The sequence below is a fragment of the Lytechinus variegatus genome, chromosome 5, assembly GCF_018143015.1.
Source record: "Lytechinus variegatus isolate NC3 chromosome 5, Lvar_3.0, whole genome shotgun sequence".
In the NCBI taxonomy this organism is placed as follows: domain Eukaryota; kingdom Metazoa; phylum Echinodermata; class Echinoidea; order Temnopleuroida; family Toxopneustidae; genus Lytechinus; species Lytechinus variegatus.
Window position 1 is genome coordinate 6,926,836 of NC_054744.1, and position 15,630 is coordinate 6,942,465.

General features: G+C 36.9%; 2 protein-coding genes across 2 annotated transcripts in view; one reads left to right on the forward strand and one right to left on the reverse strand.

Annotated features, from left to right (window-relative positions):
* LOC121415168 (telomere repeats-binding bouquet formation protein 2-like) lies at nt 1-13,129 on the reverse strand. The gene is made up of 7 exons (XM_041608313.1): nt 13,041-13,129; nt 9,271-9,384; nt 8,191-8,275; nt 6,541-6,680; nt 3,547-3,688; nt 2,932-3,008; nt 1-561 (listed from the first exon to the last, which is right to left on the reverse strand). Exons 2-7 carry the CDS (start codon nt 9,353-9,355, stop codon nt 434-436), a joined length of 657 nt encoding a protein of 218 aa, XP_041464247.1. The 5' UTR covers nt 9,356-9,384; nt 13,041-13,129; the 3' UTR covers nt 1-433.
* LOC121415166 (UDP-glucuronosyltransferase 1-2-like) overlaps nt 10,413-15,630 on the forward strand; it is a 20,253-nt gene continuing 15,035 nt past the window's right edge. The window contains exon 1 of the mRNA XM_041608311.1: nt 10,413-10,514. The gene's annotated coding sequence lies outside the window, so the exon portion shown is untranslated. The remainder of the gene's footprint in view (nt 10,515-15,630) is intronic.

A 15,630-nucleotide genomic window follows, 5' to 3' on the forward strand; every position in this document is an offset into this window, starting at 1 on the left:
TCATAACTTGGATTTTTTCTTTTTATTCAAATCAACTTTGTGTTGGGGTAGACTTTTCCTTAATTTGTCACTCCAGAACATTTCCAAAATATGAGTAATTCATTCTGTCACTAAAGCCAAATGTCACAACAATATATACATAATACAGTCATAATACTTGCATAACAAAATCAATGAAAATACACATTTAAGAGTAAGACATAATACATGTATGTGAATCTATGAAAAGTCTATGTACTAGGCAATTCCTGAGCCCAAGGCAAGAATAACGAGCAAAATGACATGGAATGAACTGAGACAATACTGCTCAGAAGATAATCTCAAAACATAATACATAAAGCTACCATTTCAATATTGAAGTCTTTTGTAGCTACCGGTAGTTACTTTTAGAAACATAAAAATGTAAATAATTGGCGTATGAAAGCATTGGTTATCATGATGCCTTCAGAGACAATGAGCATCCGTTGACTCCAGGGATAAAATCTTTGATATCACCTACAAACCTTGGCAAGGACTTGGCGTACGGGATGCTGGACAGATCATCAATCTTGAAGGCAATATCTGCAATAAAAAAGAAATTGTTTATACCAAAATGAAGACTCAGCCCTCTCATACATGTATATGATTTACGGGATAATTATTTTTGCGAAGAGGACATGGGTTTACATAGACTAAGCTGATGATTCTGAGCTGAATTATTGTTTTATATAATATAAATGAACTGTTAAGAAGATGAAAAAATAAAAGATAAAAAAAAATGGAAAACAGGATAAGTCATGGCCGTAATAGAGAGGAAACAGGCAAGATTAACTCAAGGAATACAGCTGTAATTCAGAAAGAAAAGAATAGTGGACAAAATAAGTTTTTAGAGTGTGTCTTTTGAAGAATAATAGGTATAAGTTTTAGTATCTTGATTTTAGTATTTTGATTGCTAGATATTGACGATTTGGTAACCAAGAATTGACTTGCAATTGACGTGAAATTAAATATGAATTTTACGTACATACATGTAATATCAGGGCTCGAATTAATCCAAGGCCATCCAAGGCCATGGCCTTAGATGCCCTCAGAAATGGCCTTGATGCCCTTTCAAATATTTGTAGACTTAAGGCCAAAATAACTGCCCTTTTTTGCTGTGGCCTTGGTGCCCTGCAGTAATCCAGTGCATGTGCCCCATTGAAAAGTGCATTTATTATTGATGCCCTTTTTTTGGTGGCCTTGGATGTCCCATAAAGTGAAAACTGCCTGCCCTTTCCCTTAAGTGCCCTTTTAAAAAATGGCCTTGCCCCTTTAAATTCTTAATTCAAGCCCTGTAATATGGTCAATTTTTGAAGGCCACTTGAAAATGCAAAGCCAAATGCACATAAGGTACATCCTGCAACAACAGGCCTCGAGATAGATCAAAGCAACTATGTTGAAAAGGTCAGAAAAAAGAGCTTATGATAGTTGCTGGTGCATTTTTTCAGACCTATAGCTCTATGACAAGTGGAATACCTCTGGCCGTCTCGCCTGCATCACGCGGTTCAATATAGCAGCAGTGCTGACTTTGAATACTACTCTAACTCGCACAAGATGTTCAGTGATACATGGTTACTCTATGTCCACTTTTTATGAACTAGACCAATAAACTTACAGAGATATGATGGTTATTCAACAAAAAACCCCAACATGGCCAAAGTTCATTGACCTTACATGACCTTTGACCTTGATCATGTGACCTGAAACTCGCACAGGATGTTCAGTGATACTTGATTACTCTTATGTCCAAGTTTCATGAATCAGATCCATAAACTTTCAAAGTTATGATGGTAATTCAACAGATACCCCCAATTCGGCCAAAGTTCATTGACCCTAAATGACCTTTGACCTTAATCATGAGACCTGAAACTTGCACAAAATGTTCAGTGATGCTTGATTACTATTATGTCCAAGTTTCATGAATCAGACCCATAAACTTTCAAAGTTATGATGGGAATTCAACAGATACCCCCAATTCGGCCAAAGTTCATTGACCCTAAATGACCTTTGACCTTGGTCATGTGACCTGAAATGCGCACAAGATGTTCAGTGATACTTGATTACTCTAATGTCTAAGTTTCATGAATCAGATCCATAAACTTTCAAAGTTATGATGGTAATTCAACAGATACCCCCAATTCGGCCAAAGTTCATTGACCCTAAATGACCTTTGACCTTAATCATGAGACCTGAAACTTTCACAAAATGTTCAGTGATGCTTGATTACTATTATGTCCAAGTTTCATGAATCAGATCCATAAACTTTCAAAGTTATGATGGGAATTCAACAGATACCCCCAATTCGGCGAAAGTTCATTGACCCTAAATGACCTTTGACCTTGGTCATGTGACATAAAACTCATGCAGGATGTTCAGTGATACTTGATTAACCTTATGTCCAAGTTTCATGAACTAGGTCCATATACTTTCTAAGTTATGATGACATTTCAAAAACTTAACCTCAGGTTAAGATTTTGATGTTGATTCCTCCAACATGGTCTAAGTTCATTGACCCTAAATGACCTTTGACCTTGGTCATGTGACATGAAACTCTAATAGGATGTTCAGTAATACTTGATTAACCTTATGGCCAAGTTTCATGAACTAGGTCCATATACTTTATAAGTTATGATGTCATTTCAGAAACTTAACCTCAGGTTAAGATTTGATGTTGACGCCGCCGCCATCGGAAAAGCGGCGCCTATAGTCTCACTCTGCTATGCAGATGAGACAAAAAACCCTTAAAATGCTGATCGATAATTTTCCTTCATATTAAATCAAATGGTAAACATTTAACTTCCTGATATGCTGTGTATTTCAGTGGAAGACAAAAACTGATAATTCAACCATGTAATTTCTGATGTTCAACTTGATTCACTAGAAGCATTTTCAAGGATGGGATTGTCCACTTACCAGCTGCATGAGCAAATGTTGGAGGTTCTCTGTTCCGAGGTTCTCTTTGATTAGATGTTGAAGGTTCAGATGATAACCTAAAATTGCGAAGATGAAAAACAGGACTAAAAACTTCAGAAGGAAGGGATCTTTTGTCACCTGCCTGATAAAGGGCGCTAGCAATTATGACTGACAAAATAAACAGCTGTGTAGATGACTCCCCCCCCGCAAAAAAAATGCAGAGATATGGACTGAAAGTCAAGTGTGATCATAAATATGATAAACATAGCTTACATCTCAAAAGGCAGTGTATTTTAGTGAATGGAAATTATGATCATTTATCCTAACATTTTCAAATAGACCATTTTTCTATCATGTTCAACCTCAAAATATGGCAATATTCATCAGTTTTTTCTCCCCAGCTGGTGGGTGTTTCATAAAGCTGTTCGCAAAGTTACGCAAGACTTTACGCACGATAGGTGACCTTTCTTGTGCCTCACGATATATCCCTATGTACATGTACCTCACTTAGCACCTAAGATCACGTTCCAGTTGTGCTTTACGAACAGCTTTATGAAACACCCACCTGGTATGTAAACATGAAAACAGAATAGGATGGTGTCAAGATGAACATACCTTTCTTGATGGTGGTTGGTGTTTGTGTTTTCATTTGCTTTACTTGGTTTATTGGATCTACTTTGGTCTTGTTTCTTCTTCGAGGTGGTCTCTGCCATCTCTTGGTTGGGAGGCCTACTAACAAAAGCCAACTGCTGGATATCTGCAACATAGAAGTGGAATACACCAACAAACATAAATAAACATACATGTAAGTGAGGCAGATATAGTATTTAGATGTGTTTTTATTCACAGGCAAACTTCTGTGATTGGTGGTGATTGGTGATTTTTACCTCATTGCTAAGAAAGCAATGCTTGTAAGCAAGCAACCAGAGGACTGACAGCTTCAGGTCCTCTCCAAAGGACCTGGTACTTAGGATTATGCCTTACAAAAGGCACTGGCGCACCAAGTGGGAATCGAACCCAGGTCACCGGAATATCTACCAACTGAAATATCGGGCCTCCTAACTACTGCTTTCAAAATTTTAAAGGAACATTTTTCTGATGTTGATTTCTGCAGTAGAACTGCAATTTATTTTAGATTCTTCCATCCTTTTGTATTTCCAAACCTACAGGTGCGAGTTTTAGCCATTTTCCCCCTTACTTCAATGAGTGTTTCCATTTCAGAACTCTTTCTATAAATTATTTTCTATGTACTTATCAATGTTTTTAATCTTAATCTTGCAAATCATTTAAGTTTCATTGATAGCAAGATTGCGGGCTAGCAGTGTTCACATGAATTTTACCCCCAACGAGCTCTTGTCTACAGATACACATGACGAAAATTTTGCGTTTAAGAGCAGTATACCCCAAGTTTCCCTTATCATCAAATCTCTTCTCAAAACAAGCATGAAATTTAAGTATAGAAACACCTGTTTCTTGACCTCGGTCCGAAGATAATACACCCCAGCTTTCTTTCTCTCTCTCTTCCTTCCTTTCTTTCGTTAAGACTGTATCGTTGCGCGAGTGAACGGCATGCATCCCATATTTTCTTGCTGTACGGACAGAAACTAGATGGGATGCATCGCGGTCCTTGCATGCTAAGCATACCGTAATTTTTATTCCGCATACTTTCCTTATTTCGAGGTCGATTTTCTTCGTTCGAAATTGAAAATGGACTAGTATTGGATGTCTGAATGTAATATGCCTTTGAAAACGTGATTAATATCGAATACAATAATTTCATTCCGAAGATCCTTCTACAGGCAGACAAGTCTTACGTAATAGCACAGCTGTTGTTTATCATTTCGTCCTTGGCTCAACGCTCGTTTAGCTGGCCCGTGGTGGTGAAATCGAGACAAGGGGATTACCTGGCCAAGATGGGTTTATCGGGGTTGGAAAAGTTGTTTGAGATTTGCAAACGCAAAACGGGGTATGCGACCGCAGTTTGCAGTCCGAAGTGAGGTCGAGAATCAAACGGGAAATTTTCGTAATGCAGACCTTTATTGACACTTATAGGTCATTCATGAGGCAATTTTGCAAACACACAATTATATTCAGCCCCTGGCAGCCTGTAAATCCACATTTTTGTTTGTTTTTCAACAGAGCAAGGGAATATGCAAACAACAATAAGTTCTGTAATAACATTATGATACTGCAGAGCTTCAAACATCGGAACGGCATCTGCATGCACTTTACAGATATATTATTTCCCCTGCTATTAGATTTGGGCTTGTCCACACACAATACTTTCTCACCTCTTAGCGAGCATTCTAACAATAGCTTCTGAATTCTATTGCTCAGCATATACTTCAAGGTAGGTCGAGTAACCTTCTCGCCCATGCACTGTATGTGCCTTTGTTGGGCTAAGGTCCTATGCTATTCATGACGCATAATGCATAGAGTTTAATACAGGGTATGATCTATTACACATGCCACTTCTGAATCAAGGTAGGTCAAGTTAAAGGGAAAGTTCACCCTGAAGAAAAGTTTGTTGTAAACATACAATCAAATAAAATATTGACAAAAGATCAAGGACAATACATCAAAGATTAAGAAAGTTATTATAATTTTCATTTGTGACATAGGCGAGCAGCTTCTGCATATATCATTTAGTAAATAAAATTAATGAAATGTCATTTTTCTCAAAAATTGAAAATGACTTAATTTTACCATCACTATATCAACAATTTTTTTTTTGCATCCGGTCATGAAAGAAATTTTTAGTCATCATAAGCCATTATAAAGTTAACTTCATGGATTTTACATTACACATGGGGCAGCTACTCATGACATCACAAACTTTCTTAATCCTTGATAGATTTTCCTCACACCTTTAATTTTGTATTTTTTTCCTGCTATTTTTAGAATAAACTTCTTGTCAGGGTGAACTTCCCCTTGAGGGTTTGACCTCATTGGACCAAGTTCTCAAGGAAGAACGGAAAGTCAATTGGGCCCCAGTTGCATAAAAGCTGCCAGATTTTGTACTATCGTAGCAAGGAGGGCTCTGTCACTAATGCACTTAGTGATCTTGGTTGGGAATCTCTTCAGACAAGAAGAAGAATCCATACCCTTCGCATGCTATACAAAATGAACAACAGTCTCATCAATATCAAGATAAATGAGTTTGTTCAACGGAACACAAGACATACTAGGAGGAATAACCAAAAATTCCTCCAGGTTCATCATAAGGCCAGAATCTTGGGTCTTTCAAGATTCCTTCTTAGTAAACACGATAAAGGACTGGAATAACCTCCCCTCTTCAATTGTTAATTGCCCGTCCCTGGAGACATTTAAATTAAAACTAAAACAACCTCAATAAAGGTGCAATCCACACACGTTGCGCTTCTCTCTTCACTATAAAGTTAGCGTGGATGTGTCTCTCAACGACATTTTGCCGACTCAACTATTCAGATTCAGAAGTTACTATTATGTTAAATTTGCCATGCAATTCAATGCAACTTGCATTGAATCCTTGATTTTGATTGCCTGTTGATCATTGTTGGCATGGTAGTTACCATGGGATGGCAAAGTTACTATAACAGTCACGTCTATGCAACAAGGCCCTGTACTTGCCATCTGCCATATCTGGAGGGAGCAGAATATACTGAGCTGCGGCTACCTCATGGGCGGTCTTCTCCTTGAGACAAGCATCGATATAGCTTGAATGGAAGATGGTTAGAAAACCGTGAAGGAACTCCTCGCTCTCGTAAATCCTGTGTAACAAAGATTCAAGAATGGCCATCATTGATGGGCCCCGTCTTACAAAAAGTTACCATTGAACCGATGAACGTATTTGATTTGTATTGTTTTATATTACTTTGTATTATGTTTTGAATGGAAATGAAATAAAAGAATTGAATTGAATTGAAAAAACATCAACTATGGAAAGCCAACAATGTCATAAGTTTCTCTACAAGGAAAGTCGCACAATGACATTTGTGAGAAAAGAGAGAAGCACAATGTGAATGCATGAATAAACATAGATCTAGAAAATATTTTAAGCAAACATGCATAATAGATGTTGGCATTGCTGACTTCCATAACTGTGGTTGATCGGATCAATCGTTACAACTCTTTGTAATATGGGGTGCTGATGTCTGTGAAGATAACACTCACGTTCTGAAAGAATGTGTTACCCTGAATTACCTGGAGGGTGCTTCATAAGGCCGGTTATAAGTTACGGGCGACTTCATAAATAAATGGTGATCCTTTCTTAGGAACTTAACAGCAAACGGAAATCAGGGGCCAGTTTCATAAAGTACTTGCAACTGTTGTAACTTTCCCCATTTCATTTCATTTATTTTCCATTTCCAACAATCATTTACGATAAGTTTTGTTACATACATCTTGATATCATTATAATCAATAACGCAAGGAAACTTTATATGTATGATAATCAAGATAATCATGTATCCGGTCGGAAACGGAGGAAGCTGCTAAAAATCGAAGCTTGTAGAATGCAGCCTCCTGGTGTTATCATTAACTGTATCACAAGAAAGGATCACCAGTCATTCCTAAAGTCAATCATAACTTATGAATAGCTTTATGAAACACCCTCCTGGGCTAATTCATATAAACTGCTCATAAACATGCAAATTCTTAGACTTTGGAAATGTTTATATCAAATATTTATTTTAACCAGTTACCTCATGGACCATGCAGTCGCTGCACAAAGCCAACAGGAATCACAGAATTGAAAGTTATAAGTTGATGCTATCAACTTTTTCTTCGTGATTTCCCCTTTATCAATTCCATGCTTTTTGTTTCCTTTATAAATTTCTCTCCAAAAGTGATTACTCAACTTCTATTTAAATTTCATATCTGTTTATTAATTTATCTATTCACTCATTTATACTTAAGTAATTGGATATAGATTTAGTGCTAATTTTATTCTTTTTATTTAATTTAAAAAATTTTATCAATCATTCAATTATTCCCTCATCAATTCACTTATTCATTTGGTGTATTCACACTAGAGCAACACTCAAGAGTCATTTAATGACAGTTGACTGGCCATCTTGACCATTCTTGTACAGAAATACCAAGAATAGATTTTTTCCGTCTACGTACTGCAGTCTACCATTAGCTGTATCATGGTGTACTACGAGTGAACTTTTACAGTTTTGTGGTTCAGAATGGTCAACACAGTATATCAACCACCCTTGATTATCATGTCTGACACTGAACAGTTGTTCTAGTGCAAAAGCACAGTAAAAGACTTACTCAACAGTGTCAGTGCAGGATGCATCACTTGAAAAGATGAACTGGGCATCTTTCACAGAAGAAACCTCCTTCCCTCCTTGTTTTTCTGGGAACAAAGTAAAAAGGCAAAAAAAACATAATACAAAATAACTGCCATGCAAAGAGATTGCATCACTATTTATTGAGCACTTGTTCCCCAAAAATTTGATACAAAGCAAACAGAAAGACAAGCATCCAAAATTTTAAAAATGAATAAATTCAGTATCATGAAATGAAGTGGTACCAATATTATACTTTTCATTTCAACTTTTATTGTTTCAATACACACAAATCCCCTTGAAGTTGCCAATGCACATATCGATCACTACTGTACTTTGGAATTACTGTAGCTATAAAGAATAATTGGATGATGTTGTGGAGCGTTGTGGCCCACTGGATAAGTCTGATGACTTTGAAACAGAGGGTCATGGGTTCGAATCCCAGCCATGGCGTAAATTCCTTCAGCACGAAATTTGTCCACATTGTGCTGAACTCAACCCAGGTGAGGTGAATGGGCAGGATCAATTCATTGAATGCATGAACGCTGAAAGGCAGTTCGAGCTAAAGCCGGGGTAATAATAATAATAACAACGTGCCTCAGAATAGAATATTTCTAGATAGATGGCGCTACATAAATGCCTATTATTATTATGTTAAATTGAACTCTTTTACTGGGAGTGTCTTACAAAGACAAATATCAATTAGAATCAGAAATTTGCAAAAAATAAATCCGCACCTGGGTCCAGTTTCACAAAACATGTTGTAATGTAATAACAAATTCACAATAACAGTTAAAATCTACTGAAATCCTTTGTTATAGAAAATGTGCATTTGGTAGCACAACGAGTCTTAATGAAACAGGACCAATGCAATGTACCATGTATAAAGAGCTCCGTGGGGATTGGTTTTCCTGTCTCATTTGTAACACAGAAATCTTTATATCAAGTGCCACCCTAATTATCAAATAAATGAACTGAATTGAATATAGAAGATAACTATTTTTAAGAGTCTGTTCTGCTTGCAATCTTGGCTAGAGACGAGGTTAAGAAAATTCATACTCACTCCACAAGTCTCTCATCTTTCGAGGAATACTGGAGGAGAACCAAGCTTTCAAATTGTTGAAGACTGGTAACTTTTTCGAAGACATTCTGTTTCCATATCAGGGAGAAAACCAATCTGAAAATATGATTTTGATTGTGTTTTTTAAGTAACTGTAAAAATTATTGTAAATTGTGGGGGTCATGCATAATATATATACTCATTAATGCAAGTGCCCCCCCCCCCGGCCAAGGACCAGTGCTATAGACCTCAAGTCATAACTGAAGTAACTCAAGGCAGTCACCACTAACACTAGTACGAGGTTAGTAGGCTATGCAATACTAACCTCATACACACAACCAGGTTTGGCCCTGGATTTCTTAGTAGTCGGCAAACATCGCTTCATTGCAGAAGTAATATTTGCCGAAACTCACTGGTGCAGACTTTAATTAAATTAACTCTATTCTCAGTTCGCCCCGCAAGATCTAGATGCTTCACTTCATGACAGAGTTCGTACAGACCATGGTTAGATTCTAGGTAGAAGCATATAGAGTTAAATGGTCTTAACTGTGTTAGATCGAAATTGATTCCGAGCCTGGACTGATCGAACCTAGTCTACAAATGTAGACCCACATCTGCAGTGTGTGTACCTCAGCTGATTCAACGACCCTTTTAGGGTCCAGTTTGTGCCACTCATTCAATGAACAAGGTTATGATATAACCTTGTTCTCAGTTACATCTCCATGTGTGGCAAAATAAGGGTGGCAATTTTGGCTTATTTTCTCTTTTTCTATGGGACAAATGTTTGATTATTTTACACTGTCAGTTTCCAATACATCTGTTCATCATATAACTTGGCTCTAATGTAAATTTGATTCTTTCAAAAATTATTTTTTCTTAATTAAAAATAGAGATTGAAAAATGAAAATTTTCTTGCCATATTACTTTCCACCAATAGAGGGCATACACATAAATATGCCCCAAAATTTAAGTTTTTGTGTGCTCTGGTGAATACAAAATTTATTCCCAAGTTACTAATGAAAAATAAATTGCAACTGTATGGAAATTAGTAATTTTGGTCACAAAAAGGGATATTTTAATGATTTTTTAAAGTGTGTGATATATCCAGCATAGTCCTACCTGTAGATTCCCCACACTACAGTACAGGCAGGATGGTTGCAGTGAACAAGTGGTTTGGGCCTCGAATCAATGTCAGGATAGCTCATTAGCTGTGTCACAATAGACCTTCATCCATAATCGAGGTACCGGTAAGTGCATGATTTATTTTTCCCCTTTTACGTGAAGTGCTATTCCGACCCCATTTTGGAGAGTATTTGTTTGAGTAGTACACGGACGACTCCTGGGGCCTGTTTCTCCACACCGTCATAAGTCTAACTTCTTAATCAAATTGGAGATAATGAGCTACTTGTCCGCTAACCGTTTCATGAAGCCCTCTTTACCAAGATCGGGTACAACGACCTTACTATTTTTGACACCTCCGAAGTTCGAACCTGTCATAACTTCTTTCTTAATTATGTAGTGGCATCAAGTGGGTAGACTATGACATGCAAAAGTGCCTAGAAATTTTTAAATTATAATCTAACGTAATCAATCATAGAGGTTAAAATTACATCGCAAAACAAGTGGGATAATGCATTCAATGATAATTGTAATGCAAAGAAACTATAAAAACTGTTGGTAAAACGCCACAAAACCATTCATTTTGAAAGAGTAAAAGGATTTAATCAATAAAGATTCTACCACGTCAGGCCATCCATAACTGAACTCCTATTTGTTGTTTTTAGACCCCTATCAACAGTTGGATAAATTCTTGGATCTCTAAGTTATGCGTATAATTTTTCAAATATATGTTTTGGTATCAATGATTAAAAATGTTTCGTTACACTATATTTTGACGTTTGGAATCGTAGAAGACCGTATAATTATCATCATTTTACAAAGAAAACCATTATGTTTACTTTCGTAAACTTTCAAAATTGGATATTGCGGGGGTACCCATTACAACGTCCACAAGTGATTTTTTGTCATGAAATGAATTATTCATAATTTAATTTTCTCTGCAATTGAATGCTCCAGTCTTCATAATCTAAGTATGCATGATGCATAATTCACCTGTGCTATTACTATTTTTAAAAGATTTATTTCCCAATTCATCACAATATTTACAATTTTGTCATAATTTTTCTTATTGAAAATTATGCTTTATTGTGACTAAGGCTACGTCTCGTCTGCTTTTTTTTACCGATAGTATCGATATCAAGGTATTCTAGTTTTAAGGAAGCCTTTCTAGAAACAGGTTCAGTAAGATTGGATCTAGACCAAAAGCTTTGGTCTCTGTTATGATTCATAACAAAATGGCCGATCGAGACTGGGGTACAGTTAGGAGAGAACTTTTTGTTTTTTGAGGTTCCAGTCTGTGCCTCGATGTCAGGAAACTGCCATAGACCTTCATCCATATAATCGTGGTAAGTGCATAATTTCTGTTTTCACAATTCATTTGGAGAAATATTTAGACCATAAATCATGCTAGTCCTGTGAGTATGGTCAAATACACGGTAAGCCCCTGGGCTCCCTGGGTTAGATAAAACATGGAAGTGAAGTTGCACGACAGCCAAGGTAAGTTACTGTTTTTGCTCCTTTTAACTTGATTTTTCTGTGTTTGGCAATCAATGCCAAGAGGGAATGTCAATTTGCATTTCAGTCGCGTTAATTTTCAAAAGTTTGATTCACTAATTAAAGACAAAAATTGAAGAGCACTGACGGGCGGATTTTGCATTGTAAGTCCCCTTACGTTAATGGTTAATGCTGGCTGCACGATAGCAAGCCGTCTGTGTACGAGGAGAAATTAAAAAATGAAATAAAAAATTTGAAAACTCCTCGAAACAGACGGCGGAAAGAGTTCCATATGCACCCCCATTAAAAATATTAAAATAACAAATATTGTTTCAGAGACTTCCGGTTTGTTCACCTCTGATTTTTCTATCACTTTTTTCCTCTTGCTTACCTTAGGGACTCGAACTCACCTCGATTTATCTGTAGTCAAGACCTTTTCCGCTATGCTAGTGAGAAGCACTGATAGTGATACCAGAAGGGGTACTATAACGATTATCAGCCGATAGTTCGACTAGATCTAGTCTTGACTCACAGACCCTTTACTTACTAAATAAACCGATGTCTATGACTATGGACAATTACACGCACTCGATCCTGCTCGAAATTTGACGGAATAATGCCATATTTTGGTATGTATTTCCACTCCCCCATGATATATGTTCTATATTATGGTTTAATAGATCTTATTCTGAACCTTCTCCAGGACCAGGACCATGTTGATGTTTTTCAGAGTTCCATATGCACCCCCACTAAAATTTTTAGTGGGGGTGCATATGGAACTCTTACCCAGGCCCAGACGGCTGCCAGCTGTCTAGATTGGAACTAACTCTGTTGTTGGTGGATAAAGATAATGACTAACTTGTCCATGTTTTGAGAAACGGGCCCCCTGGGCTCCGGCCCGCTTCGCGGGCCGGAGCTCCCTGGGTTACCGCGGACGAGCCCAGGCGGGACTGAGCTTAGCGCGGATCGATGGTCCATGTCTGAGGTCGCGTCGTCTGCAGCAGATTTAATTTAGGCCTATATCAATTCCAAACATACAAAAGCGGAATTGATTGGTATATTTCTTCGATTTCAATATAAGGGAATTTATAGATACATCATAACAACAAACACAACCAGAATACAGATATTTAACGTTACTTAAGTTAGGCCTAACTTACCATTTACTTGAAATCTCCAGCAGCCGACAGATGCTATTAAATTTTCAGATGAAATCAACAATTCCAAGTTATATCGGATACCAAAGACAGCTACTAGATCGGATACTAACTTGAGAGGATGTACTCGGAGAATTAAAATGACACCGAAAATTTTTAAAGATTAGTGAAAAAATGTTTTGGGGGATTTTTTTAATGAGTAGAGGGAGCTGATCATTAAATGATTCTTATGTATTTAATAATTTCAAGTTTTGATCAAATTTTCCTTCCCATCCACTGCCACTGGCGCGTACTATATATAGACATATATAGGGGGGGCCATGCAGGGGGACTGAATGTAAGCCTGATCCGGTGATCCCCTATTCATTCCCAAAAGGGGAAAAGGGGAAGAGGGGGACAGATAAAATGAAGGAGAGGGGGAAAGGAAGAAAAAATAAACAAATAAATGGGGGAATATTGGGAAGCCATGCATATAGAGACAAAAAAAATTATCGATCAGGTTATACAGTATTATTATACAACTAAAAATTCTGCTCGTGCTTCATGCTCACGTAACCTTGAGTGAAGCAATAATATGCTCAAGAAGATAGCATGGGGCTTTAAAAAATCCATGCAACGTTCATGGCTGTTTGCAATTTTTTCCTGGGTGTTAATTGGCCGGGGGGGCACTGTGAATTTGGGAAAATTTTCGCTAACATCGCTAACATCTAGCCACCTAACTCGCCAACAAAACAATTACCTAGCATTTTTTTCTACCTTTGAGTTCCTAACACCAAGTGTCTACCGAGGAGACTACTAGGGCGTGAAACAGGCCCTAAACGAACAACAACAACAACAAAATTTTCAGTAATAAAATCTAAGTATTTTTAATTTTTGGAGGGCAACTGCCCCAACTGTCGGACTTTGTACATGCACCATGATTTTCAAGTCAATTTCCTTCACCTCCACTGGCGTAAAATGCTGGGTGTACGGGGGTGCTTAAAAGTCCCCCTATTCATCTCCTAAAACAAAAGAAAAAAATATATAGGATCGAGAGGAGACCAGAAAGAAAAAGATTATAAGGGGAACCCTGCACCACTTCAGGTCTCGACCAGTGAACAATCTTTCCTGGCAAATTCTTGATGATCGCCGTGCAGCTAGAGGCGGTGGAACCGGGGGAGGAGCACCTGCCCCCCCCCCCAACAAAAAATAATAATAATTATAATGATAACAATAATAAATAAATAAATAAATTAATAAATAAATAAATGAATGAATGAATGAATGAATAAATAAATGAATAAATGAATAAATAAATAAATATAAATAAGTAAATAAATAAATAAATAAATAAATAAAATAGCCCGTAGGAAAAAAATGCCTTTTTCAAAATGAAATACTTTTTTGAAGTAAAACAAAATATTTTAGGTTAAATCTCAACATATTTTGCTCGCATCAATTATCGTTTCGTAAAGTAGGCCTACTCATCTTGTTCATTGTTACGAAAATGCATAGAATGTCCAATTCTCAGGTTGGAATATAATAAAAAAAATTGGTTCGCATTTTGCACTCTCATGAAGTATTGATTCGTAAAATACTTATTCTGTTCTTGGTTTTTAAAAATGAACGGCTGTTACGATACTGCAACAAATAACATGAAAATTTAGTTTTAAATTTGATTTCATTTTTTTTACAGGAAATACATGAAGATCAATCAACAAAACAAAAACAAAACATTTTACATGTCTTGAAGAGTTAAATGTGCAATCCAATGTTATGATAATAATAATAATAATATATAGCATTTAGAGTGCGCCTTCTATCAGTTTCCTATTCCTATTATTTATTTATTTATTTATTTGTGGAGCGTTGTGGCCCAGTGGAGAAGTCTTCTGACTTTGAAACAGAGGGTCGTGGGTTCGAATCCCAGCCATGGCGTAATTTCCTTCAGCAAGAAATTTAGCCACACTGTGCTGCGCTAGACCCAGGTGAGGTGAATGGGTACCCGGCAGGATTATTTCCTTGAATGCATGAGCGCTGAAACTTGGCAGCTCAAGCTAAAGCCGGGGTAATAATAATGATAATAACAACGCGCCTCGGAATAGAATATTTCTAGATAGATGGCGCTATATAATGCCTATTATTGATTATTATTCAGAGCCGCAGAGGGAATTATTACACAGAGAGGGGGTGTTATTTGAAATATGATGAGAAAAGATATGTTTTAAAGTTCTTTGAATGACATCATGTATAACAAGACATGAAAATTAATCATTCCGAGCAGTTTTTCATATCATGAAAAAACAACAACTGACTCGCATCGGATGCACTTTTAAGAATATCGGTGTTATAAATGACCAAAAAGCGCCAGATTTGATCATTTTTCCAAACCGCTCGCTCGCGGATAAATTGAATAAAGCGAAAATATATATCTTAACAGATGTCACTTCAAAATTGCTTTACTCAACTTAATTACTACTAAAATAAAAACAACTACTTCATGCATGGTGGTGAAAAATATCCGTTTGCACCAAAATGCCCATTTTGACATACATAAGTGCCCTTTTTTGCATTGCCCCCACCCCCAAACGAAAATACCACCCGCCATAAAATA

Bases quoted from the DNA above. Each gene is read 5' to 3' on its own strand.
- LOC121415168 (XM_041608313.1), bottom strand. From the start codon at position 9,355: ATGTCTTCGAAAAAGTTACCAGTCTTCAACAATTTGAAAGCTTGGTTC. The intron at 3,689-6,540 runs GCAAGTACAGGG...TCTATGTTGCAG, and splicing joins CCCTCCAGATATGGCAGATG to ATATCCAGCAGTTGGCTTTT. The intron at 3,009-3,546 runs GTATGTTCATCT...TCGCAATTTTAG, and splicing joins ACCAACCACCATCAAGAAAG to GTTATCATCTGAACCTTCAA.